Source organism: Gobius niger (assembly GCF_951799975.1).
Source record: "Gobius niger genome assembly, chromosome: 11".
NCBI classification, from domain to species: Eukaryota; Metazoa; Chordata; class Actinopteri; order Gobiiformes; family Gobiidae; genus Gobius; species Gobius niger.
This window is the reverse complement of record NC_136862.1, coordinates 29,115,353-29,143,174: the sequence shown is the minus strand read 5'-3', so window position 1 is coordinate 29,143,174 and position 27,822 is coordinate 29,115,353. Positions and strand designations below refer to the sequence as shown.

General features: G+C 42.7%; 2 protein-coding genes and 1 long non-coding RNA gene across 4 annotated transcripts in view; all 3 read left to right on the top strand.

Moving 5' to 3' along the window:
* Nucleotides 1–8,656, top strand: part of pof1b (POF1B actin binding protein) — a 42,766-nt gene extending 34,110 nt beyond the window's left edge. The window contains exons 8-13 of the mRNA XM_079566330.1: nt 1,461–1,613; nt 1,713–1,832; nt 3,560–3,709; nt 4,404–4,474; nt 5,114–5,228; nt 8,140–8,656. Coding sequence (XP_079422456.1) covers nt 1,461–1,613; nt 1,713–1,832; nt 3,560–3,709; nt 4,404–4,474; nt 5,114–5,228; nt 8,140–8,145 — 615 coding nt within the window. The 3' untranslated portion in view covers nt 8,146–8,656. The remainder of the gene's footprint in view (nt 1–1,460; nt 1,614–1,712; nt 1,833–3,559; nt 3,710–4,403; nt 4,475–5,113; nt 5,229–8,139) is intronic.
* Nucleotides 1–27,822, top strand: part of LOC306970430 — a 441,258-nt gene that overhangs the window by 236,685 nt on the left and 176,751 nt on the right. The gene's annotated exons all lie outside the window — the stretch shown is intronic.
* The window catches only part of LOC306970399 (protein sprouty homolog 3), a 489,858-nt gene continuing 485,306 nt past the window's right edge, over nt 23,271–27,822 (top strand). For both annotated transcript variants that reach the window (XR_013793391.1, XM_079566373.1), the window contains exon 1: nt 23,271–23,638. The gene's annotated coding sequence lies outside the window, so the exon portion shown is untranslated. The remainder of the gene's footprint in view (nt 23,639–27,822) is intronic.

Sequence of the window (27,822 nt, the reverse complement as noted above, 5' to 3'; positions counted from 1 at the left end):
ACATTGACCTAAAGGAAAGATGCATAGTGCCAGGTTATAGCAAATAATGCCAATTTCCACCTGTAGTCCCTGGGCAGGTTGATTTTACAGTACAAAAACTGATTTTAAAGCAGTACTAAGTAACGTGTTTACCTTAATAAATCCTTTCCGTAGTCCCTGTGGGGGTAATACAAGTGTTTATGGGATGATTGGAGGGTCTTTCATCGCCCCCTGGTGTCTCTGGCCAGAAAACCATGTTTGCAACTTGACTGCCACCGGACCGGAGAAAGCAATACACACTAATGGAATCACGACGAAGAAGCTAACAGGCTAACGGGCAAAGCTAACTGTGCGCTAAAGTCACTTTAAACAGTATTTACAGCCAAGTTTGAGTGAAAAAAAATATTTCCATTGTATAATTGGATGCACAGAAACCCTCTCTCCCTTCGCCTTTCCTGTCAGGAAGACAATTAATAAGTTAAAAAATCATAACTTGCTACGAAACCTGCAGTTGCGCTTATGGCCTCTAGGGGGAAGAGTTACTTAGTAGTGCTTTAAATGTAGATGAATATTCCGTGACCATGGATTTGTATATTTTATTATCATCATTAACATACATTTAATTTAAATACATTTTAAACATTAGAACATTTTCTGCCAGTCCTAGGAGTCCCAGTTCATTTTAATGCAATTATTACATGATTTATTATCAACATAGTCAGACCAGAAGTGAGTAGAGGAGCCAAAATGTTTACTCAAGTGAGAGTAACGTTACTTTGAAATCATCTTACTCAAGTAAAAAGTAGTGACCAAATAAATACTCCAGTAATAGTAGAAAAGTACTTGGAGAAAATGGTACTTGAAAACTGTGAGTAACTATTTGAGAGTTAATGTCTGATTAATGTTTCCGTTGGGACATAAATAATGAGAAACAAATCTTGTAATAATGTAAAAAATTGAATATTTCCTACGTAAATACCATAAAAATGTATTTATTTTTAGAAGTGAAAGGGTCAGGAAACACAAACTACCTATATTTTATCTCGACATGAAGCTTTTGTAACTTTAAATGTTCTCACAGTGGCACGAGTAACTTTTTTGTTTACTCAAGTTAAAGAGTAAAGTAAAAGAAATATTTCATTATTACAATATTACTGAAGTAGAAGAATAAAAGCACTGAATTATATAACTATTCCAATAAGTGCAGTTTCTTAAAATAATAATGTAACTGAGTACAACCCGCCTCTGTAACAGACCGACATAAAAGTTCCCATTTCTAGCATTCAAAATAATTCAAATTCAAAATACATTTATGAGTAAATTAGGATTATTATTATTTTGCAAATCTAAATGAAAAGCCCAATGATTACAATTCAAATAAAGACTTTACCAATCATTTTATTGATCTTCCTCTTTTGTTATTGTTGTACTATTTATACTATACTATACTACAGATGTGAACATGTTGTCTTGCCCCGCAGTCGTCTCTGAAGGAGGTGACCGCCTCCCAGCGCTCCCTGGAGACGCAGCTCATGAGCAGCAAAACCAACGACTCGAGCCGAGACTTCAAGATGAAGGAGCTGGACGGGCGTCTGCGCGCGCTGGAGAAGGAGAACGACATGCTGCGGCAGAAGGTAACGCCTGTACCAGTGTTAATATGAGCTCACGGGTTTTTCTCAAAGACGTTTCTGGTCTAACCTCCTCCGCTCGTTGTAATTTCCGCTGCCTGTCAGTTGGCGGGGCAGGCGAGCGGCGCCTCTCTGCAGAAGAAGACGGAGGAACTGTCCCGACAGTACGACGAGCAGCTCAAATCCATGAGGGAGGACAAAGACAGTGAGATCGAGAGCCTCAAGGTAAAAACACTTCAGCGTTATTTAGTTGGGGCGACGGTGGCGCAGTTGGTAGAAGAAGAAGAAGATCTTTATTTATATAGCGCCTTTCACAGACATGGTCACAAAGCGCTTTACATGAGACAATTGTACATTCACTCCATACTTGGTGATGGTAAACTACATTTGTAGCTTCAGTTTCCCCTGGGGGAGACTGTCTGAAGCGCTTTCACGACTCCGCCAACGGACCCTCTGACCTCCATCATACATTCACTTACACACACCATTCATCCTGGCCTATTGTACATGTTTTTAGTGGTAGGGGAAACCGGAGTACCCGGAGGAAACCTACGCAGACACGGGGAGAACATGCAAACTCCACACAGAACTCCAGGTGGGAATCGAACCCGGACCTTCTAGCTGTGAAGCGAGAGCGCTAACCGCTGCGCTACCGTGCCGCCCAAGTAAATTAGGATTATTATTGTTTTGCAAATCTAAATGAAAAGCCCAATGATTACAATTTAAATAAAGACTTTACCAATAATTTTATGATTGGTAAAGATCATGAGCGGGTCATCTCGTGATCGGAAGGTCGTGGGTTCGAATCCCGCAAATGCACACTGCCGTTGTGTCCTTGGGCAAGACACTTCACCCTACTGTGCCTCCAGGGTCTGCTTACATTGGTGTATGAATGAGAGGTTTCTTACTGTAAAGGGCTTTGGGCCTGATGATGGTAGAAAAGCGCAATGTAAGTTGAGTCCATTTACCATTATCTTTTTATATTAAAACATATATTTGTGGTTGTAAAATCTGAATAATGGATAGAGCTAGGTTTAAAATGATGTGATTAAGCAATTAGTACAATTTTACTACAACTATTTTACAATATCGACCTTCCAATAAAAGGCCAATAACTCCGGAACCAAAAGTGAAATCAGTCACAAGTTCGCACACCTCAGGTCGTATTTTTTTACATGTTATGTTATAAAGTATACTTTAATGTCCACGTAGGGAAATTTGTCCTCTGCATTTGACCCATCCTTCGATGCCGCTGGGGCAATTTTGTCAGGAGCAGTGGGCGACGGCAGTGCTGCGCCCGGGGACCCATCTCCTAATGTGGAGCCAGGCTGATGGTCAGAATCACCTGGCTGGAGGATTCACCTATTATACATGTTTTTTAGTGGTAGTGGAAACCTACGCAGACACAGGGACAACATGCAAACTCCATACAGAAAAGCCCCGTCCAGGTGGGAATCGAACCCGGGACCCTCTAGCTGTGAAGTGGAAGTGCTAACCGCTGCGCTACCGTACCGTGCTGCAGACTTTTGCTTAAAATTTTGGAACTATAAGAGATAGAGACTGTTTTTTGTCAAATGAGCTCCCTCTGAAACACCTACTAAACATAAATGTCCTGAATAAATCAGCCCTCTGCCCTCGAATAAAGTGCCCCCTGCTGTCACCGTTCTGCAGCGACACATTTTACAGTTTAGAACGGGGTGGGGACCCTTTTCTTTATAAAGTATTCCAAGGGCCTTACAATTTAGCGACATACATTCTAGAGTTCGTACAACACTGAGGTCGGACTGCTGGAGGATCATCATTTCTATGCATGTCAGACTTAAACCTGCTTGCTGGGGACCCAAAGACAAAGAGCATTCAGTGGCTACTCAAAGAGACGAGCTCCAATGAAGCGAAGGCAGTTGCGTTTAATTGCCATAGTTTGATCAGATTCTTGTCGTCGTTTCCCTCAGAGCCAGATGGCACGTTTGCAGACCAAAGTCACCTCCACCAGCACCACCAGCACCACGCAGAGCTCCAACGAGAGGAGCCTCCAGCTGAAGATTTCGGAGCTGCTGTCCATGCTGGATCAGAGGCAGACCACCATCACGCGACAGGAGACGGTACACACGCAGTCACTTAGGCTTAGGAATTAGGCTTTTTTGCTGGTAATAAATCTTCGAAGCCGCTCCTTTTGCACCTGGACTCTTATCTCCAGCCTCGCCTTGTTTCTAATTTTAATCGCTTTGTTTACGGTCCGTCGCTTATCTGCATTTTGCAATCACAGCGATGACCAAGAAAATGCTTAAAATTCTCTGAAAGCAAAACATTCCTGTGGTCATTTTTTCTTTCCTAAGCAATGTGCCCAGGTGCTCGGTTTGAAAAGGAGAAGTTTACAGTATGTTCTAATTAAAGTGCAAGGTGCCTCTGGACTTTCTGGATCTACTGCATTCTGTGCTTTCTAAAGAGCGGCATGTTTCCCCCTGGCATTTTCACACACCGACGCAGGCATTTGAATTCATGAATGTGGTGACACAGGAGGAAGACGGCTCTTATCTTTAACAAATTATGATCGGCTGAGCAACGCAAACAAAGAGAAGAAGCCAGTAATTATCTCGATCTGCAATAGATTGTGTTGTTGTTTTGCGTCTGAATGAAAGACCACAATGAAACAAAGCAAGTCACAACCACATTCTCTAATATATTAAACGACAACGAGGCTGGAGGCTTATCTGAAATAGACCCGAAGAAGGGCTTTGCCGGGAACAAACCTGGCTCAGACCGACCAAAAGAAAATCATGCTGTTAAATCTTTCAGGAAATCAAGAAGCTGCTTCAGGACAGGAACGACAGCTCCAAGAACGTCACCAAGACCATCATCACTAAAAGGTGCGCGCACACTTTCACGGTGAAGAAAGTAGGGCTGTACAACAATGAAATGAAATGCAGCGATCCGTTTACTAAAAGGCTGCAGTGTGTCTGACTTAAAGGTGCATTGTGTAACTTTTTATGCGGGGGGGAAAAAAGAAGTTGATATTTGTGTGTATTTGACCTGGCGGGTGTATGAGTGGTGCAAATTTCGACTTTACTTTTCTCTCGGACGCTCCAGGATCAATTGTTTGAAGGGTTTTCACTGCTGACGGAGCCTCCCACCAGAAAACCTACAAAACATTTGATCTTGGAGCCTTGTAGAGACCACTGTGATGGAAAGTAAAGGCGCCGTGCTGACCACTCATACACTCCTACAGGTCAAATACGTACAAATATCAACTTTTTTTACCGCATTAAAAGTTGCATAATGCATCTTTAAGCTGCACTCATCCGCTCCTGCTATAAAACTGTTGACCCCCGTCTTAACCGAGCACAAGACCATGTTATTTGGCGCTAAAGGCGTGTGCAGCTGTCGACCAAAAAGAGCTAGTCAAATTTGGTCCAAAAACTTTAAAGAAAATCCATACAGATGCTGTGACTTCTCTCCTTTGTTCTGAAGTTGTTTCTTTTTTCGCCCTCCGGCTGTTGAAATTGCAGATACAAGAACCAGTATCCGATCCTGGGGCTGCTGAGCGACGACTATCAGGTGACTTCCCCGGTCAAAGAGGACAGAACCATCGTCATCGAGCGAACGGGTGAAATGCGCAAGCAGGTAAAACACAACACAGGCTGGGCAGGGCTGCTGCAGACCCAATACTGAGGACCATGCTCTAAAGCAGGGGAAGGCACTACCTCTGCTTTAAATGTGTGTTTGTTTTTTAATTTCCAAAGTCCAAGCATCACTCCCCCTTATTGATTTAAAAAGATCCCACCCTGCAGAATTATAAACCCCTCTATTAAAAAGATTACTTTAAATGTACTCTTTCCATATGCCATATTCTATCTTTTACTATGTGTGTTCTGCAAATTAGCTTTGGCTTAGCCCCCTGCTGTGCCTCTTTGGTCCCCCAAGAGGGCCCACACCCCACGTTGGAAACCACAAGTACTAAACTAAAAATACTACCAGAATTCCTCCCTTTCGAAATACAGTACGTGCTTGGTCAAAATTGAGTCGAGTTGTGCGTGGGCAAACGAGAGAACGACCTACTTGGTACATAAACATGAAGTATTGCCCAGCATTTTAAACACCACAGCGGCTGCAGTAGATCCAGTATTCAAACCCTCACTGTGATAGAAACATGCTATTTTTGTTCTATTGGTGACCAATGGCCCTCGCAGTTTGATTGTATTAATTTGAAAGCCTGAGACGAACCCGGAGCACATGGCTACTTAATATGAGTAAGCCAAAAGACGTACTTTAGCTCCGATTACAGCTGTTGGACTCGATTCTACCAGAGTTCTGACTCTACTCTAAAGCTGGGCATTCACTGTGCGATTTGAGACACGATTTTGACCAAGTTTAAATAATCCTCCACTCACACTGTGCGTCTGAATCACATACGAGGAGTGAACGAGCCCTCGATGGAGGCGCTCACACTGTCCGGAGCGACACGCGGTACCAAGGGCTCTGGCTTGGTTTGTCATATCATCCTCTCGAACAGCTTGTCTAAACAGCCACACATCACTGAAATAAGTAGACTAGCTTAAATGAGCCAATAGCCACTAAACCTTTGCAGACCTTCATGTCTGCAGTGATATTCAGAAAGATATCATCACCCTGTTCAGCCCTCACTCACCTCTCTGCGCTCTGTCGCCTCCTCCTGTCGCCTGCAGCTGGATTTCACTGTGTCCGCGCTGCTTTCCGCGGCTTCAGTAGCTTTGCCACAGCGCCAGGACTGCACGACTCGACTCGTGCGATTTCAGTCGTACGTTCATCGTGAGCAGCTAATTGCGGCACGTAGCCCCCTGTACACTGCACGACAGAGACGCACGTAGAGGTTGAAAGATCTCTCAAAATTCGTGCCAAAATTGTGTCTAAAAAAAGACCAGTTTGAAGACTACATGCAAGCACTGCATAGGTATGTCTTTTCTTGCAATAATTAAGTTTTGGCCGGAGCAGAGCCTCCTCAGTGAGAGTAGAAGCTGCTGCCGATGTTAGCACTAGCCGTGTTAGCATTAGCAAATAGGCTGCAATTAGCCTATTTATTTATTTATTTATTTATCAATGAATCAAGGTTATGGCTGTACTGGACTGTGATTCATTTACTGACCATTATCCCAACCTGCAGCTGTTGCGCAGCTCGCTTCCTCTGTGACCTTGCAGGTGTTTCGGAAATGAGGTCGAACCAGGTCCAACTTTGACAGAACAAGTGTGGGGGAAAAAAGGAATGTATGAACCGGTGGTTTTCAACCTTTTCCCTTTGTAGACCCATTGCTTGTGCTGGAAACAGGCCACACCCACCCAGTTCAAGACAGCTGCGCCCCCAAGTGCAATAAAACAGAAGCAAATCATGGCCAAATAGTAAATAAACAGAATTTACAGTGTTTTCTGCACATGTCGTCCTTTTAAGTCATATGTGATCATTTTTGCCATTTATTTTTGCACAAATAATGTGTCTTTTGACCTGACCCTCTGATTAGACAATGCTCCGGTCCCCCCTGCCCTTCCAGGCGCCCCCCAGGTTGGGAACCACTGAGCTAAACTATGGTAAACAAAGATATGGCACAGTGGTTAACACCGCTAACACCGTTAACACCTCTCACGTGACCTGAGCCGGGTGGGGCCTCTCTGTGTGGAGTGTGCATGTTGTCCCGGTGTTTCCTCCTGGTGCTCTGTTATCCTTTACCACTAAAAGCATGTACAATAGGGTCCCCTCTGGGTTCAAGAGGTCAGTTAAACCAAGACGGCTCTTTCCACGAGAACTGGGCAAAATGAGCTTTGACATTTCCTTAACCTATATGTATTCAATTATGCCTCACAACATTAAGTACATATTAAACTGACATTTTGGCTTGAAAAAACATTAAAGTTAACTAAGAAGAAGTTGGCCACTCGCCTGTTTCTGCTGTTCTGTGCAAAAGATTGAGAGGTGTCACTTCCTGATGTTTAGATGGATCATACCATTGTTTTTTTTTATAGGGGTAGAACATAGCTCTTCATGTTGATATTAAAATATATGTATTCATTTTTGTCAAAGGGGAACATGACAACATTTCAGGTGGTGATTGAAAACAAAGAAATTCCCAATAAAGAGAAAAAGTGACACTGCATTAAAGTGATAGTCTGTAAGGTTGACAGAGTGGGGAGAGAGTGAGAGTGGAATTTGAAACAAAACCATCAAGTTGGACCAGAAAGCCACAAATAATAAATAAACAACTAATTCTTAATATCCGATTGATAAGCTATAACCAAAAGGGTCATGGGGATGCAAAATGTAAAGTTCTCGTGGAATGACCATTGTATGTGAAACTGTTCTGATTCAACATGACTAATAAATGAATAAACAATCTAAACATAAATAGACAAAAGCTGTGGAAAGAGATCCACTCCTGACCCTTGTTCACGTGTTTGTCGAGTGCGAAGCTGAGCGCCGCGTGACGGTGTTTCACCGTGTGCCTCGTCGTCTTCATCCCGTGACAGGAAATCATTGCAATTCCCTAAATGAAATGCTTCTCTTCGGCAGGAATGATGGAACACCGCATGGAAGCTGACCAGCGCAGTCCCCGCAGTCCCCTCTCTTTTTCTCACTTCCCGGTCTCTCCCGGGGGCCCGGGCAGGTGGCGGTCGGACGGTGTGAATCGTGGCTCAAATCAGGGCATGCTTTATGGGAATGGTTCTGTGCTGGAGCATCGAGGGGACAGAGTCATTCTATATTAGACACACAAGCACATCTCTGGTTTTCCACTGCACGGCGTTTACTGTTTGAGAAGAAACACTGCCATCTTGTGGTGTAACTGGAACTAGACTTTTCGCAGATGCACAGCAGTTTCTCTTGTTTGTTGGTTTTAATCTGTACCACATTTGGGCTGGACAATAAATCACCATAGAATCGAAATCAATGTGAAGAATCGTTACGAGTAAATCATAAAGACAGTTATTTCATCCCTTGCAAACAACAAAATCCAGTCTTAATGAAATCTTATTATGTTGAAAAGCTGCTATAGTCATTATTTCTTTACAAGTATTTAGTCGTCAGGCAAAGATTATTTAACCTCTTAACTCCCACCCGAACAGAGAGCATTTTCTCCAGTTCAGCTTTACCCAAATCCTGTAGGCCAGTGTAACGCCTCATTTGAAAGGTAAGATCTGCAAAACTCATCTAAATGGATCTTTTTCCTCACGTCACCAGATTTTATTCCATCTTTTTTTGAGGATTCAACTCATTTTGGTCAATTTTTTGTCATTTTTTAATCATTTTTTTTGTCACATTTTTGACATTTTTTCGTCCGTTTTTTGACAAATTTTTCGTCAGTTTTTAGTCACATCTTCATCATTGTTTTCGTCTCAGTTCTGTCGCTATTTTCACACATTTTTTCCAGAAGCTTTTAGATTGGGGTAAAGCCAAACTGGAGAAAATATGCTCGGCTCAGGTGGGAGTTAAGGGGTTAATGCAGGATGAAAGACAGAGAAAGTGATGGACTCTATGGATGGGTGGCTCGAAAGTGTTGGAGTGGGTAAATCAGTATGTTTTGACTGGTAAAAGTCATTGGTAAATTAGCTCATATATTTCACAAAGACTGATCAAGTAAGACACATGAAAGGGATAATATCACGGTTTTAGGCGAAACGTTGGCTTTAAGGAAATAAAGTTCAGCTGGTTTCGATTGTTCAAACTTGTGATATACTTAAGTTACGTTCAGAACATTCCATCGAAAAGTCTACTTGGAAAATCTCGACTTTTTGTTCAAGGCTCTCGTGCAGTGGAGAACTCAGGGTTTCTTTTAAACGACTACAGCACTTACTCACATCTCACTTCTCCTTTAAAAGAAACAAAGCATTGACTAGAAACATTGCCTTTATTTGTCTGTCGATTGTAGCACAGTGAAGCCACCACAGCCTCAACCCTAAAGGGACCCGTCTAAACGCATGTACATATGAACATATACATGACCCGTTCTATATATGAGACTCTCTGTATGAGGAGATTCTGAAATGGGAGCAGAGATTGTCCCGTTGAATGTTCTGTTTTTTTGAATCGTCTGTTTTGTTTTGGTGTTTGGGGCGGAGTTATTTTTAAGGCACTAGTTGTGTTTCCAACGGTTCACTATTCACAGGTTTGTAGTGCAGATTTACCTATAATATGTTGCTACGCGGCGGCCAGGTTACTGAAACCCATGAATGTGTTCTATAGAGAGATGGTCTATGACACCAGAGTGAACGAAGCCGCCGCTCCTTTGTACCCGAGGTATAGGCCAAATGTAGGGACACATACATTAAATGAACCATAGCAAATCAAAATGTGTTTATAAAGCACTTTTTGTACACCATGTAGCGCAAAGTGCTTTATTGACTAATTAACAGTTTGGCAACATTATGTAGTTTCCGGCTATTTTACTGTCAATGTGTCTGATGTGGATCATAATGTCAGGATTTGGGATCAGGGAAGTTTATACGTTTGTTTGTTTATTAGCGTTATTTTTGACAGTTTAAAATAAAATGTAAAAAATATCATTGTTTTATCTTTGATACTATTACCAACTGTGTACAATTACTGTTCAAAGCAGAAAGTGGTGTCTTTTTTTACGCATTATCATAAGGAGTTTATAGCTGTCGAATGGTTGCATAGTCAACAAAACATTCCCATATGTTTAAACCTGGTCATTGGGCAAGAAACTGTCTTATATTCAGATGAAAATGTGAAAATCTGGTAATGAAACGAAAAGCAAAAGTGATGTGTTTTTTGGAAAGGCAGCAGTTTGCGGGACGGGACTGAAGCATGTGTAAATGTGATTGCGGGATGTTTTTGTAAGCACAATAATAACGCTGTATGATGTATGTTTTTAAATGGTAGTAACGCGCTGTGTGCAGTAACACGGATGTCCACTAGAGGAGGCTGCCGCTCTTCTCTGATCAGCTAGAAGCAGGTCATGTATTTGCTCGGATGAACCCAGTGGACACAGAGATGATGCGTATCTAACCTCATTCTGAATGTGTTTACTTTTGTTAGCTAGCGATAAGCTAATGCTAAATCAGCTACAATGTTGTTGTTTTTTTCTTTTCTTTGTTGTGGGAACATTTTGGCTGGACTTTTAACCTGTATGCTCTTAGTTGATCTATAGAAAGAAATGTTTTAATATATTTTAAAGTGGCTTTTACTAAGAAAATGTCCTATTTTTGGTAAGTTAATAAAATGATTTGCTTATCTGGCGAGTGTGTTGTTGCTTTTGTGCTCAATCAAAAAATTCAGTTTGAAGCTCTTCCACATTTTCCCTATTTAAATATGGTTACGTGAAGTGTTACACTACAAAAGTATAATTAGTAATTACACCACACTTTTGTAGTGTAACACATTGTGGATTTTCTGAGCAGATAAAAGGGGGAACTATATTGTAAGGCATAATAATACCAGGAGTAGTTCGGCATCCGCACGGTAAAGTGAAGATATTACTGCGCAAATTTAAAGCAGTGCTAAATAACTCTTCCCCCTAGAGGCCATAAGCGCAACTGCAGGTGTCGTAGCATGTTACGATTTTTTTACTTATTAGTTGTCTTGGAGAGTAAATACTACGCTGACAGGAAAGGCGAAGGGAGAGAGGGATATTGTACATCCAATTATTAAATGGAAATCATTTTTTTCACTCAAACTTGGCTGTAAATACTGTTTAAAGTAACGCTAGCCCACAGCTAGCTTTGCCCGTTAGCATGCTAGCTTCTTCTTCGTGATTCCATTAGTGTGTATTGGTGGCTCCGGTCCGGTGGCAGTCAAGTTGCAAGCATGGTTTTCTGGCCTGAGACACCGGGGGAGATGAAAGACCAGTCATCCCAAAAACACTTACATTACCCCCACAGGGACTACGACAAGGATTTATGAAGGTAAACACGTTGCTTAGTACTGCTTTAAAACAACTCCTGGTATTATTACGCCTTACAATATAGTTCCCCCTTTTATCCGCTTAGAAAATCCACATTGTTTAATTCTCCTTCAGTCGGCTGGACCTGTGTACAGTTCAAACGTTCAAAATCAATTCACGCATTCCCTTTAATATCACCACTTTTTTGAAACAATTAAGAACCTTTTTTTTCTCACCAACATGGTTCATTTGTGCTGACAAGAAAACGATTGACCTATCCGCATGAAACAAAAACTGGCACAGAGATATCACCCATTAACCAGCTCCAACTATGGCCTCTTTAGTTCCCCCTGTGGAATGAGGTCATGTCAGATGTGTTCAGTGTGCAGCTCCATATCAGGGCTTTAAAAATGTTTAGTTTCCTCTCAGCAAGATGGTCCTGGGTTCGACTCCCACCTGGACGGGGTCTTTCTGTGTCGAGCTTGCATAAAAAACATGTACAATAGCTCTGTATGAATGATGTGTGTGCATGTGAATGAATGATGGTGGTCAGAGGGACTGTTTGTGCAGATCTGTGCAGTAGCAACAGCCCTCTGTCAGCCTCCCCCAGGGTAAACTGAAGTTACTTACGTAGCTTACCACCACCGAGTATCGCCACTATCGGTCAGGGCTCATTATTGGGGAGATGGCTCCACTTTGTGTATTATGCACTTTGTCACGTCTTCGGCAAATTTTCAGATTTATTAAACCTGTTCATTAGGCCTAATAAATGATTCTCTGGGTTTTAAAGGGGGGGTATTATGCAAAATGGACTTTTTCAAGCTTTACATCATGTTATTATGTCATTACCTCATTAAAAACATGCCTGAAGTGTTGCCTTAGCACATTCACGTATTTTCGAGTAATCTGTAGAAACTCTGATGGCGGCCATTTTAGGGATAAAACGCCTGATTCCTTCAGGAAACGCCCTCGACCTCCAGGATACGCCTCCGACCTTTCGTCACCAGCCGAGTAACCAACCACTGCTCCTCAGCAGAACCCCCTCCCCGCAGTGTCTAGCCCTAAGATGTAAACAGAGTCATCATGGAGGATTAGCTTCATGTGTTGTGAACCGGAGTTACAGCAGACTTTTACAAAGACACACATCAGTGTTTCTGTTACCGAAACACCCAGGATTAAAACCGGTGACAAGAACACTTATTTCAGTGTCTGGTTCTGCGCTGGGCCTTGATGCACAGAGCCTCCGGAGAAAGCTAATGCTAAGCTAAACCTCGAGTCATCACGTTAAACGAGAAATATGCACACATAAAGTCAATAAAACCACCACACACATAAAGAACCGTTTAACAATGATCACACACGGAGCCTGGCTTGTTGATTTGGAAGTTTATTGCTCACATTTCATCTACAATGGGTCATAGCCGAGTGGCTTTCTCCCAGAGCTAACAAGCTAGCCGCGACAAGCTAACGGGAAAATTCACTGAATACAAGCAGCATATTTTGCATTGAAAACGTCACTAAAACAGGCAACTGCTTGAAGCAGCCTTTATGATGATCACACACGGAGCCTGGCTTGTTGATTGTGTAGTTTATTGCTCACATTTCATCTACAGTGAGTCGTAGCCGAGTGGTTTTCTCCCGGAGCTAACAAGCTAGCCGCAATAAGCTAACGGGAAAATTCACTGAATACAAGCAGCATATTATGCATTGAAAACGTCACTAAAACAGGCAACTGCTTGAAGCAGCCTTTATGACGATCACACACGGAGCCTGGCTTGTTGATTTCGTAGTTTATTGCTCACATTTCATCTACAGTGAGTCGTAGCCGAGTGGTTTTCTCCCGGAGCTAAGGCACTATTAGCCGCGACAAGCTAACAACCTTCACCTTCACAACATTCATTGAAAACAGGCAGCATATTATGCACAAATAACGTCAATAAAGCAGGCAACTACTCGAAGCAGCCTTTACGATGATCACACAATGAGCCTGGCTTTACACATGTGTGGTTTATTGCAGACTTTTCATCAACAATGAGCTGTTGTCGATTATAACAAGCTAACGGGGTAACCTCGAAAAACCACTGTCCACCTGCACAGATAATGTCCGTCTTTTGAATCGTATGGGCTCCTGCAGATCCTGGTGTCGTCCATGGGGTATAGTTAGAGATCCATAGGGCATGGCAGATGCAAAGAGATAGCCTCCAAACAGCAGTTATTTTTCAGGCAAGAGCCCCTTCCAAGCGTCCGGTGTGGAAGGTTCGTCTCCAAATAATATCCTGTGTGGCCATTGTTCACAAAGTGATAAACAGTAGCTCCTTTCCAACAATAAAAATTAAAATGCACCGATCGTAGTTTCAATACTGTGGAGACAAGCGGAGTGTTGTGATGCCACAGACAGCGTGTGGAGGGGGCGTGTCGGAAAGGGTCAGAGGTTCTTAGAGACAGGGGCCTATTTCAAGTCATTTGCTACCGCCATTTTGAAAGAGCAATTTTATACAAGGCAGTTATTCTAATTTACTGCATTTACAGACCAACAGAAGGTTTGGTCATCATTGTAGTGTGCTATAGACTGGTGCTATGTGGCTGAAAAAAGCATAATACCCCCTCTTTAACACATCAACATTAGCATTAGCAGCTAGCAGATTAGCTGCTGAATGAACCATGCACCATTTGCTCAAAAGCTACAAAACGCAACCGGCGAAAAAGTTAAACAGGCAAATGTCACTGACAAGTAATGATAACAGTGGGTTTACGTCACTTCCAAGACTTCCTTTTCACATTTTGTTAGCCACATAGCATAATTGCCTAACTCATTTTCCCACTGTTTTTGGAAAACATGTAAAAAGACGTTTTTCTCTTATTGCCATTTTAACAATACAAAATGACTTAGACAATTATGTGGCTAACGATTTGATAAATAATTAGAACGTTTTTTCATAACTATGTAAATTAGAAGTTCTTAAAGGGGGGGTATTATGCAAAATCGACTTTTTCAAGCTTTACATCATGTTATTAAGTCATTCCCTCATTAAAACCATGCCTGAAGTGTAGCCTTGGCACATTCACGTATTTTCGAGTAATCTGTAAAAACTCTGATGGCGGCCATTTTAGGGATAAAACGCCTGATTCCTTTTGGGAACGCCTCGACCTCCAGGATACGCCTCCGACTTTTCGTCACCAGCCGAGTAACCAACCACTGCTCCTCAGCAGAACCCCCTCCCCGCAGTGTCTAGCCCTAAGATGTAAACAGAGTCATCATGGAGGATTAGCTTCATGTGTTGTGAACCGGAGTAACAGCAGACTTTTACAAAGACACACATCAGTGTTTCTGTTACCTAAACACCCAGGATTAAAACCGGTGACAAGAACGCTTATTTCAGTGTCTGGTTCTGCGCTGGGCCTTGATGATGCACAGAGCCTCCGGAGAAAGCTAATGCTAAGCTAAACCTCGAGTCATCACGTGAAAACGAGAAATATGCACACATAAAGTCAATAAAACCACCACACACATAAAGAACCGTTTAACAATGATCACACACGGAGCCTGGCTTGTTGATTTTGTAGTTTATTGCTCACATTTCATCTACAGTGAGTCGTAGCCGAGTGGTTTCTACCGGAGCTAAGGCACTATTAGCCGCGACAAGCTAACAATCTTCACCTTCACAACATTCATTGAAAACAGGCAGCATATTATGCACAAATAACGTCAACAAAGCAGCAACTACTTGAAGCAGCCTTTACGATGATCACACAATGAGCCTGGCTTTACACATTTGTGGTTTATTGCAGACTTTTCATCAACAATGAGCTGTAGTCGATTATAACAAGCTAACGGGTAACCTCGAAAAACTATTGTCCACCTGCAGATAATGTCCGTCTTTTGAATGGTATGGGCTCCTGCAGATCCTGGTGTCGTCCATGGGGGTATAGTTAGAGATCCATAGGGCATGGCAGATGCAAAGAGAGAGCCTCCAAACAGCAGTTATTTTTCAGGCAAGAGCTCCTTCCAAGCGTCCGGTGTGGAAGGTTCGTCTCCAAATAATATCCTGTGTGGCCATTGTTCACAAAGTGATAAACAGTAGCTCCTTTCCAACAATAAAAATTAAAATGCACCGATCGTAGTTTCAATACTGTGTTGAGACAATGAGCGGAGTGTTGTGATGCCACAGACAGCGTGTGGAGGGGGTGTGTCGGAAAGGGTCAGGGAGCATCTTAAAGAGACAGAGGCCTATTTCAAGTCATTTGCTACAGCCATTTTGAAAGAGCAATTTTATACAACGCAGTTATTCTAATTTACTGTATTGACAGACCAACAGAAGGTTTGCTCATCATTGTACTGTGCTATAGACTGGTGCTATGTGGCTGAAAAAAACATAATACCCCCTCTTTAAACGATCTTTCACGATTAATTTCAATAGACGAGAGCTGCTGTTATCCCACAAAATAGGGCGGTAACCTTTTGGTGCCACTGATGTGAAGTAGACCAGTGGGACAGGAACCACCGTTTGAGAATCTGTCCCATACAACCCTCCCTTTGATTGATTGATTGAACAAAGACGCAACACAATTTAAAACCGCATTGAATTTTACCCAATAAATGCAATTAAAATACAAGCAACTGTCTCACTGTACAACCTACGTCCTGCAGCTTTGAGCTACGACCTAAGATTTTACCCACAACAAGTCATCGTTCGTTGCAGACGTGATTGTAACGTTACCGGGATTTGGTACGTCTCCAGCTCGTTTCCATGGAGATGGCGACTCCAAGCTGCAGAATTTGAGGTTTAAAGGAATAGGCCACCGTTTTTACATACTGAGATATGTTCTTACCTAACCTTAGTCGAGTTAATATATCCCCGTCTGGTCTTTGTCCGTGCGCTCTGTCACACAAACGGAGCACATACGCAGCCTCTCCCACATGTCATATAGCTCCAAAAAAGCTCACGATAGAAGCTACCAAGCTCTTCCACGTGTTCCCTATTTAAATAAAGTTACGTGAAGTGTTTTCATGCGAAGTATATTTACACAGAAATGTAGCATGTCAATTTTATAAGCAGATAAAAAGGGGAACTATATTGTGAGGCGTAATGATACGAGGAGCACAACGTCTGCGCAGTAACTCCTAAAGACTTCCCCCGCTCACTTCCGTCAATAACCTTTTAAACGGTGGCCTATTCCTTTAAATAAGTTAGCTTCTCAAAATTCTTTGATGACCCACTGCAGTAAGAGCATTTTCTGTGTCGAGCTGGTCAATATGAGCATGTTTTGTACTGAGGGCAACAGCATAGTCCAAAATGTTACGCAGTGTGCCTTTAAATGTATTTGTATTGAAAGGTAAGGTAACGCCATTCATTCATTTGTTTTGTTTTTTCCATGGAGGATTCCCGGAAGAGGCAGTTTGCCCTTTCATTTTAACCCCCCCCCCCTCTCTCTCTCTTTCTCTAGTGATGCGTATTATCCGGAGTTATCCAGTGAAATCAATGCAGCCCCATTACCCCCCTCTGGGCCCCATCAGCCCATCAACAGGACGTCCTGCTGAGCTCTCTGCTAACACTAACACTACACTGACGAGATGCGACTGCGTGCATCGGCGATCGCGTGCTGACTTAGCCCAGCCTTTAGTCCCTTTTCCATTGGAGCGGACCGGGACAGGCCAGTTTAGTAAGTCCCTTTTTCCAAACCACACATGTAACATTTTGCCCATAATAATCGCAAGTATTTAGCTGGAACTCCAACAATCAAATAAAGATTAGATTTTTGGAGTGCATGTGCTGTGACATGACCAAAAACGATCTCTGCTCTATTGACGCCACGGCTTCGTCAATGTCTATGAAAAATATCGTCCCTCACGATAAAATGGAGGTAATCCCTTTTGACTGCGAGAGTGGAGGAGGAGCGTTGGCCGAGGAACTAAGGCCTGCTCTGATTATGTCACGCCGGCTGAGATGGAAGTGCTGCTGCATCGATGCCACTGAGTGTCATGTTATATTCAGGACGCATGTGTCCAGTAAACACTCTTGGGTTTGACGATTTGATAAACGCTAACGTGCTAATCCCACCAGAATCAGTGCACATTCAGTGTAAAGGCGTCTGGACTGTAAAAATCAGAGGAACATTGTGGATTGACCAGGTCTATCCTCACGCTGTCATCTGTACTTGGTAGTTCAAGTCCCTCTCACCACCAAGCAAGTGGGTTGGATGTTTCATTGCTATTTCAACGAGACACGGCCTTTTATCTCTTACCCCTGCCTTAACCAAGCACTTTTTCTCCAGTCCGGCTTTACCCAAATCTAAAAGCTTCTTGACTGGAGCTGACAGAAGTGATTGTAAAATTTTGTCGGGTTTTTGGTGTGGGGTTTTTTGGGTGCTCTTTCATCGCTTTTTGTTGGGTTTTCGTCACTTTTTCATCACTCTTTTGTCACTATTGTTCTTGTCGCTTTTTCATTGTATGATTGTTTCTTTTCCGGCACGTTTTCGTCTCTATTTTTACGCTTTGTTCAAGAAGCTTTTAGATTTGGGGAAAGCCAAACTAGGGAAAATGTGCTTGGTTCAGTTGGGGGTAAACAACAGACTAAACTCACTCTTATACTTCATGATTTGTCAACTCACACACCGGATTTTGGCACATTTGATCACTCCGCCATGCACGGTATAGGGATGGGCGGATCGATTCCAAAGTATTGCTAACGAGCATCAATGCTAATTGTCTTATATAAAAGGCACAGTAGCGATTATAGTCACTAAAGGACGACTTACTTCCTTGTTCTGAACCAAAAATTGGACTGACCCATCCACATCATGAGCAGCAAGTTTGCTTCTGTTTGTCTTTAAAGCTTTTTTTCTGTGGCACTCAACAAAAATGTAAATTCAACACTTACATGGGGTGAACTCAATGACTTAGACATTATCTATAAACACAATAGACCCATTTCTCCCTTTACAATATCTTTTTCCACCTCAGTAGCACCTACAGACTCCAAATATTCCAGTCTTGTACTTCATAATGTTTTAAAGGTTTGCTCCATGGGATCATATAACAATTCCTGACTGACCTTTGAAAACGTGACAATTCTTTTCTTCTTTTTTTACCAATTTTTCCACTAATAACCAACCCATTCAGCCAACTTAAATTGTTGTGCGCCGAGAAAAAATTGCCATCAGATCTTCCTTCCAAATGGTGCAGCCCCGGTCGGTGCTCGTGCCCATCCCAGTATGATGTCAGCTGAAGCAGGTCTCCAGCCCCGTACCCTGTGGTCCATTAGCGTCGCGCAGCCCAGTCCTTCCGCTCCGCTCGGTCTTTGATGAGGCAGGATGCTCTTGTCTCATTAGCAGAGCTGGGTCGGCGCTCAGGAAATGCACAGGAAATGGGTCTGGAGCGCGGCCAGTCCTGCTATTTCAGGGCTGAGCGTCTGCAGCCATCACCGCGGCTAAAGCTAATGGACCTGCTGCTCAGCGGGACGAAGCACACGGGCGAAAAGACATAATACAAATATTCTTTCAATTCAAATTCATTTTCACAGAGACATTGCAAAAGTGTAACGCGCCAGGCTCCAAACTCCAAAATAACTTCATAACTTCTCTCAGAGTTTAGTAATGTGTCTGTTGATCTGGATTTTCTGGATTTGATTGTCCCATCGATGCAACACGACAATGTCCTCCACATTCCACCACTGCTCCTGTTCTGCACTCACAGTGTTTGCTCAAGAGCAGACTGAGTTGCACATGCAAAAGCAGATGTAACTTGGTACATGACAAAGTGCATGGGTGTTTTTGGACAATGCTGACATGTTCAGTTTTATTTGGCCTTGTACACAACAATAGTTTGTACAGTTTTGTAAAACTGAAGCGTGTTTCAGTATGTTGAAAGATTAATCATTGGTTTGTGGCAGCACTGCACAAAAGGCATACTGTAAAGGTCTTGTTCAGTGTTTTGCTTATTGGTGATGGTGTACAACTGTACCACATTTCACGACAAACTGTTTTTGTCCGTCATGCCAATATTTCAAGATAGATACAGACGGCATCTCATCATAAAAGGGGGCGTGGCTTCGTCGAGGGGGAAAATAGAATCTTTAGAGAAACACAATTTTCACTCTATATAACCATTTTTTGGTGGAATATGAACTTATATATCATGTATTTTCTCACAGCAGATTGTTCAGTAGAAGTGAAAAAATGGCAGTTGAAGCTAGCGCTAGCTAACTGAACAGCAACTAACATGAAGCATCAAGTTAGCACTTTGCTCCTCTCCATGTCTTTGTATCTTTATTTAGTTGTAGTAGCAGTGTTTGTTAAAGTAGTTTTTGAATAATTGAAGAAAGTTTAGATTTTTCTCCAAATTGTTTTCCCCCTTAACTGTTTTCCAACATGACCATATATGGGCGATTCCAGAGATGCCATCTGTATCTATTCCAAAATGGGAAATAACAATGTGTTGGATTGGGGGGAGTGATATTTTAGGCCTGTGAGTTTTCATGAATGTTCAGTGAGTGAAAATTGCAATGGCTTGAAAGAAAAAGAAGAAATAATATAATGATACAAAATTCATGTTTCTGCTTGTACATTTCCATAAAACAAGCACACATTTCTACATCATGATGGGAGACAAGGTACGCATATAGGCTTTGCCCTTTCATTTCATAGGCTCTCTACATTACAATGTTATTTTTTCCATTACATGCCTGACTTGACTCACTTCCACAAAGATAAGTTATACCTGATACCAGCGTGTGGCAGAATCAGGGGAAAAGAAAGTGAGACGCACTGGGTTTATGGTAAATCAGCCTAATCCATGCACTGCAAAACTATAGGAACTATCGAGGTCAGAGGATCAATGTCAGATGGCCTGATTCAACACACAACCTGTCTGCTGCTCAGAGGCGAAGATTAGTTTGAATGAGCCCACTCACCCACTACAGCGCACTCAGACCGAGAGCTCTTGGCGACGCGGTGGCTATTGCAACTAACTTTTCGCAGGTCTACCAAAACAATCTATTCCTCAAAACTCCTCCAAAGTCACCTAAAACACAATCCCAGCACAATCTAATCAGGTTCTAACACGTGCAAATGCAGTCTCCAGAAGTTCAGGCTCAGTGACTGAACTCCAGAGGTTCTCAGCATCTCGCGTTTAAGTCTCACCTTCAGCTCAAGGCAACCATAGAAGCCGTAATGTCGTTCTTAAACTACAAACATCATCTTTAAGCCGAGTCATTATAAAAAGGAAAGCAAAAGCCAGGTGACAAGAGTGCGAAGCGGGCATTGTACTGTGACGATTGTGCTGCCTGGCTGTAATGCGAGCGGGGCGTGTCTGCGCTGAAATTGTCATGTATGTGCACTTTATGGCCGCTCCTTACTCAGCGAACATCACGGTAACCTCACACCGTCGTGTCACGGCAGCGCGGCTTCCTGTTCGCGCCGATCCCGCAGACTCCATGCAAAAGGAAACGGCAGGGCAGGAGATCGGATGACCACTAACAGGACAACAGGATTACCCCAAAATGGCCGCACAAACAATCGCGACCCTCACCTGAAAGAAGTTCTAACTTCTTGTTCGTCTTTAGGGCACAAACGCATTTAAAATCCATCATAATATTTTCTTCTGACCTGGATCTTCATCTGTTTACAAGCTAACAAGTCTTGATGTTTTTGTGTAAGCTAGCAAGCTAACAAGTTAAGACTGTTAGCTTGCTAGCTTATACAAACTCATGAACAAACTCATGAAGATACCGCTCAGTAGAAACTCCGGAGAGATTTCTTATAAGCTACTTTTTAAGTTTATAATCCAGTTTGAACGTTCATTTTGATATTTGACTGGATTTCGCAGTTTAGCTCAATGCTGTTTTGCTGCACTGTAGAATCAGATGTTCACCATAAAGGGGAAAGTCTTTCTAATCAGTGAGAAATCTGCCTTGTCTTTTTTTATTTACTCAAGAGAACTGTTCTTTTACGTGTCTTCGTTTGCATTTGAGCGCAGTTGTCATTAGCCCGCGGTTGGACGCTAGCAACATTAGCATCACAAAGCAAGCAGTCCATTTATAACCACAGAGGAGGGAGTCAAACTCATGATTTTGTGTCGTGGGGTGAAGTTCGGCAACAAGGGCTAAATAAATGTTCTATTTATTTCAATAAATGAATAATAATAATAATAATGAGCTGGGATTTTATAATAGTGGACTGTATCATGATGAATAATAACAGAATACACTTATAATGTGCTTTCTCAAAGTGCTACATTGTAGTCATTATTCATTCACTCTACACTCAGTGGTAAGCTACTATTGTAGGGGAGACCAGGGCTATTTGTCACACTTTTTGTTTCAAGACTTCCCTGCTCATCAACAGAAAATCCCACAAGAGTCAGACCCGCATTAAATCAAAAATTGAACCCTTGACTTGAAGTTGACATTGCGTCCTTTATTCTATCATTAACCGACAAACACCAGAAAATCGTCTGTGACAATGTGCCCCATGTGCTCCATGTGCCCCATGTGCTCCAATGCTAGTTTTTGATGTTAACATGAAATTAGATAAACCTTTGTAACTTTTTTGCTTTTTCAGATAAAAGGACAAAATATGTGTGTTCATAACACGCATTTGAACTAACTGATTTATTTATTTATTTATTTTTTGGCACTATCAAAAGGAAAGCTCTTACTACAAAATTACATTTTGGGAAAATGCATTAAAAAACAAGTTGTCCTCTCCTCATGTCCTCAGTCCAAATGAGAAAATGATTATTGGAAGAGAAGACAAATACCACTACACATACTATATATCAGTAAAAGCGGCTTCTAGTGTGCCTATAAAAAGCTATTCATCATTTTACCCCATATGACAAATAGCCCCAGTCTCCCCCAGCCCCAGACTGACCATTTACCACGTGGCTATAACGTGTTGTTTATATCCTGATCTCTTATGTCAGTGCCCTCTGCTGGACACCTGTAGAATTATTTTCCTTTTCTTTATATCTTGGCTGCCCCCTAGTGGCCGGGATGACTATTCTGATTTCTTTAAATTATGATAACTCCGCACAGGAATGGGCTCGAGACTTACTTTTCTTTACATACTCAGGAATGTGTGCTACACAAGTCAGGGGCCAGGTTAAATCATCTCGTGTCATCGAGGCTAAACTCATGGGCAGGAGCTGAGTGAAAGACAGCAGGGGGCAGTAGAGGACAACTAAAGAATTAAGAACACAAGAAACGTAAAAAATATCGTTGTCGGGTCCCAGTGGGAAGTTGAAAATTCCGATCTCAGAGTACTTATGGAACGCACTATTAGTGTTTCGCTGCAGCGTCGACAAAGTTTACATTTCAAAAAAACTGCGCTTTGACCCGAGAATGCCTTGTTCAGGGACACGTGCGCTACATTTTAAGAAATCATGTCCCGCCAAAGGAGTCAAACGTTTTCAAAGCTAAACGAAAGGAGGAAACATGAGCTCGGGTCAGAACAGCCTCGCTTCTGCACAGTCATGTTCATAAAAGCGCAATCGAATTGGACTGAATGATGGGAGCGAGGGGGGTGGAGAGGAAAGAGAGAGAGAGAGAGATGGAGCAGGCGGATGGTAGGGGGTGAGTGTGTGTATGGGGGGGGGGGGGGGGGGGGCAGGAAGCGGGAGGCGGGCTGTGCTCATCCAAGTCCTGCTCATTCACTTTCCCTTCATTCAACAACGACAGGCATCTCCAAACGGGACGGGCACAACTTCGGCACCAAACCATTCACCAAAGAGCCATTTTTTTTGTATTCTTTTTTTCTTTTCAAGAAAATCTCATCTGGAAGACGCACTTTTCTAGATCGCAAACTGCTTCTACAACGGGTGTCGCTTTTCTTTCTCAAACTTCAGACTCCCCCCGAAAAAGCTTTATATTTTTTTGCTGCACAAATCTTTTTTTTTTGTATTATTCGCTGTGAAGGATTCATCCAAAGAGGACATCGAGAGAGAGGGAGAGCATCCTCTCAGCACAAAGTCATTAAAAATTCAAGAGGATATCACACAGACCGAGCCCGCGCCGGCGACAAAAACGCCGTGAAATTAGTTTAAAGGAGAGACCGCTCTGGAAGAAAGATTTTTGTTTTTTCTACATAAATATACTTTTTATTTTTTTGTAAGAGCAAAATTTGGGACAAGCTGCGCGGCCGAAGCGGGAAGCATGGAGCAGCGCCCGGTCCGAGGTAAGGCCAGTCCAGAGTCATTTGATCTGATCTAATGAAGTATTGATGCGCTCCATGACCTTGGACAGACAGAGGGGGGGGGAGAGGGAGAGGGAAGGATCACGGCTAATGGACTTCAATGGATTCTAACGGGCTGGTGTTAGCTCCCAAGGCTTTCTCACACGCTCTTTCTCAACTGTGTTTCTGATGCACACATCGAGCTCAGCAACACTTTTTCCCTCGCCATGGAGGAGGCGGGCGGGCAGGGAGAGGGAGGGAGGGAGGGAGGGAGGGAGGGAGGGACGCCCAGGGCAGCGATCCATCTTACATTTATTTGTCTGTATTTGTTTGTCATCATCGGTGCAGCCCTGTGAGGGACTGTTGGGATATCGGGCCACCCAAAAAACAAAAACAAAACTTTGATTGCATTTGGCTTTCTTCAAAACAGACCCCGGAGTGATGTTTCACTTCATTCACACTTCATTGTATTGATGTGACATTTGCAATCGAATCGGCACATCGAAACACGACTTGAAAAGGCAGTTGCAGCTTCCCTCTCTCTCGGTACAGCTGCGTTTTTTTTTTTGCCTTTTTCTGCAAACTGCATTTGTAGTTTCTGGGGTCCACATTGTTTCACCGGATGTACGTCTTTGCCGTGTTTTTGTGTGGGGTTTGGCAGATTTGTTTTACTGCAGAGAGTCCGTAATGGTCCTGAAGAAAGCAGCCTTTTTAAAGTAAACAAACAGCTAGCTTATGAGCTAAACATAAATGGTCACAAATAATATATATATATAATGGTCACTCAAAGAAGCCAGTCACCCATTCACACTCTCATTCACACACCAGTGTGCGCAGACACAGGAGGCAAAGGTGGGTGAAGTGTCATGCCCAAGGACACAACGACAGTGTGCGCCTGCGGGATTCGAACCGCCGACCCTCCGATCACAAGACGGGCTCTGCTTTCTGCGCCACTGTCGAAAAAGTGACGAAAACGCAACAAAAAAGTGCTAAAAATGAACCAGGAGGAATTATGCAAGGTTAAAGCGGGGGGTCATTTTATTCTCACTACTGCCACCTCAGGTCATACGTGTAACTGCACCTTCTATATTAAGCTCGTGCGTGACGGCACTTAGGACCCGAATTAACAACTTTTTGAGCGACAGTGCAGGATTTTAGAGGCTGTTGCTTGAACATGTACGGGGAGGAAAATACTTAGGTTTAACACTTTAAACTCTATATAGTCCCTTTAAATTAAAATTCTCAGACAATATGAGTTTTCAGTCTCTTAAAAAGAATTGTAACAATGAGCAAGTCTTTTTAAAAGCTCTTTGAAATGAATAGATCCCAAAGATGCCCCCTCCCCTTTAAGAGACATGAACCCGATCACCAGTTTGGTTGTTCCTTCTTCTACATCTGAAGCTCCGCTCTGGTCTGTGCTTATTGTGTCATAGCTAAGACAAAAAAAACATGTTTCGAAGCCCAATTCGTGTTCACTGTGGAGTTGCGAACCACGGGATTAGCGGAAACAGAACTTTTGTTTAAGTAAGTCGTTCCCACAGCTGCCTGCAGGGGGAGCTCCTCCAGGCAAAACCCTGATGAGCCAAGTGTGTCATGTGGCTGACTTATCCTCACACAGACATTATTTCAAACCATATGAATGTCACCGGTCAAACATCATATTTGTTATAGAAAATACTTAAAGTGATAGTCTGTAAGTTTAAATGTTTTGCAAAGTTATGAGATTGACCGCGAATGCCTGCTATTCGACGTGATGAAAGTTAGATCATTATATTCTTTTAGGAGAGGATTTAGACCTGTTTCAGTTGTAGTTTAAACCTCATTTACTCCGGGTTTAGTCCTGGTTTAGTCCCGGTCTGTGATGGCACATGTGGGTTGGCATTGATTGAGCTCAAGGTCGGATGTAAAATGTCGATACCCATCTCCGCTGTGGGAGGGGCGGAGGGCGGGAACGACCACACAACGTGAGCGACTGGGCTAGTCCCGGGTCCTTTCAGAGGCAACGTTGTACATGTTTGGGTTTTTTTCTTCGTTGTGAGAAAAGTTTGAGAACCTCTGCGCTCGGTAAATGAAACACCTTCAGGTTTACCATGTTTTGTACCAAGTTCTATAAAATAATATATAGAAACGTCAGCTTTTCTCTGAATTGATAAGTCCAGCTGTTTCATTTTAAAGTTAACTCCTGAAGGTCCAGCATTTTGTCTAACTTTACAAAGTAGTGACATCCAGTGCTTGATTTTCAACTTCGTAGTTTCAGGAACCCTGTTAAATTCCGCACTTCTGAAATATAAAACATCAGTGTAAATGTGCCATAACTGTAGAAATATTTGCAGGACATGGGAAGCAACAGGCTAAGAGCATTGTAAAGTAGAATTATAAAGCAGTTTGTAGGTTAGCATTAAGTCACTGTGTCTGTCAGCATCACTCAGTCAGGTGAATGTTGGGTCATGACATCTCTATATTACAGCCAGAGCCTTTGGTCCATAATAAACACATGGGTTAATGCTAATGTGGCTAGTGCTAACTAAGGCTGGGACAAAATATCGGATCCCAGTACCAGTACTGCAATACTTTCACAACTTGTGTTTGGACGTATTTTTATCCTGCAGTCTTTTGATGTTCAGTAGCAGCACTTTGTTACATTTTGTGTTAAGGCACTTTTTTGTCAAATGGTATTTGGTTCATAGACTTTGGACACATGACTTTTTACACATTTTAAGGTAAACATACACATCATAATTACTTTCTGCATTGCAATCGTATCGGCTTGACCCCTGAGTGAGTGATACGTAACGAATCATGACAAAAGTGGACGGTTCCAGCCCTGGTGCTAACCTCCACAGCAGCTCACTCACTGATCAGGCTCTGTGCCTCCTACAAACCTCATTATTGTACGGAAAGAACTACCTTTGCCGTGCTTATGTGAGGCACAGTAGTACAGCGGTTAGCACTCATGCTTCACTGTTAGAAGGTCCCGGGTTCCATCCCCGTTTCCTCCGGTTTCCCCATCACTAAAAACATGTACAATAGGCCTTAATGAATGTAGTGGGTGAGTGAGTGGCGGTCGGTGATGGCACAGACTGGTTTCTTCACTTCCGTCAGTCTACCCCTGGGCAGCTGTGGCTACCACAGGAGCACTGATGACAGTTTATCACTTTGAGAAACTTTGTAACACAGGCTTGTAAAGTGCAATGCAAGTGTAAGCCATTATTACAGTTATTATGAAGTACTTCCTTTTGTTTACTCGTATTAAGTAGCCAAGTGCTCCGGGTGTAACTCAGCCCTTCAAAATAACACAATAGAACCGGGAAGGCCTTTAAAGTGATAGTCTGTAAGTTTGGAAAGTGAGGAGAGATAGAGCGAAAAGTTTAATGTAAACACTAAACATCAAATTCCTCCAGAAAGCCCTTCTGGGTTAGCAAAAAGAGGAGAGCAGGAAGAGAACTTTCAAAAGTAAACAATCAAGCTCCTCCTCCTCCCTCCTGATTGGACTTATTCACAGGAAAAAGTTCATCTAATCTCATTGGTCGACATGGGAGGATGCTAGACTCTGATTAGCTGCTGAGATATATTATATATATATTTACTTTACATCAAAAGGCAAAACCAGGTGGTCGATTTTGCACATTTTATAAATGTATAAAACATTTTGATTTCCAGACTATCCCTTTAAACGCCAACAGGACTAAAATATCCTGTGTCTGTCACTGTGAGGGTTATAACATTGCATCTGCTGGTGTTTAAAGGAGCTTTTTGTGTCCCACCTTGGAGGAGCAGGTCAAAACACTTCCATTAAACACTAATATTTGTATTATTTGAGTGCTGGGTTTCGACACTCATATGAACTGTCTCCCTGGCGTCGCCGTTCTTAATGAATGCGCTTACATGGTTACTGAACCATAACCCACTTCATAGAACCGCTCATCCAGAGACGCTCCTGTCTGGGTCAGTCCCACCCCCCTCTCTCTGCGAGTCCAGTCATATCCAGCACATCTCCGACCCTTGTTTAGTCCTTTGCCTGATAAACTCTGGATTGATTGGCGTTGGCGAGTGGGTGCGGTGGACGTGATGCGCGAGGAGAGGAGTGAGGGGAGCGAGAGCGGCGGATGCACTAATGTTCTCTAATGCACAGGAAACAGACTCCATTCACGGCTTTTTAAAAACGCCCCGGCAACAAACATGAGCTA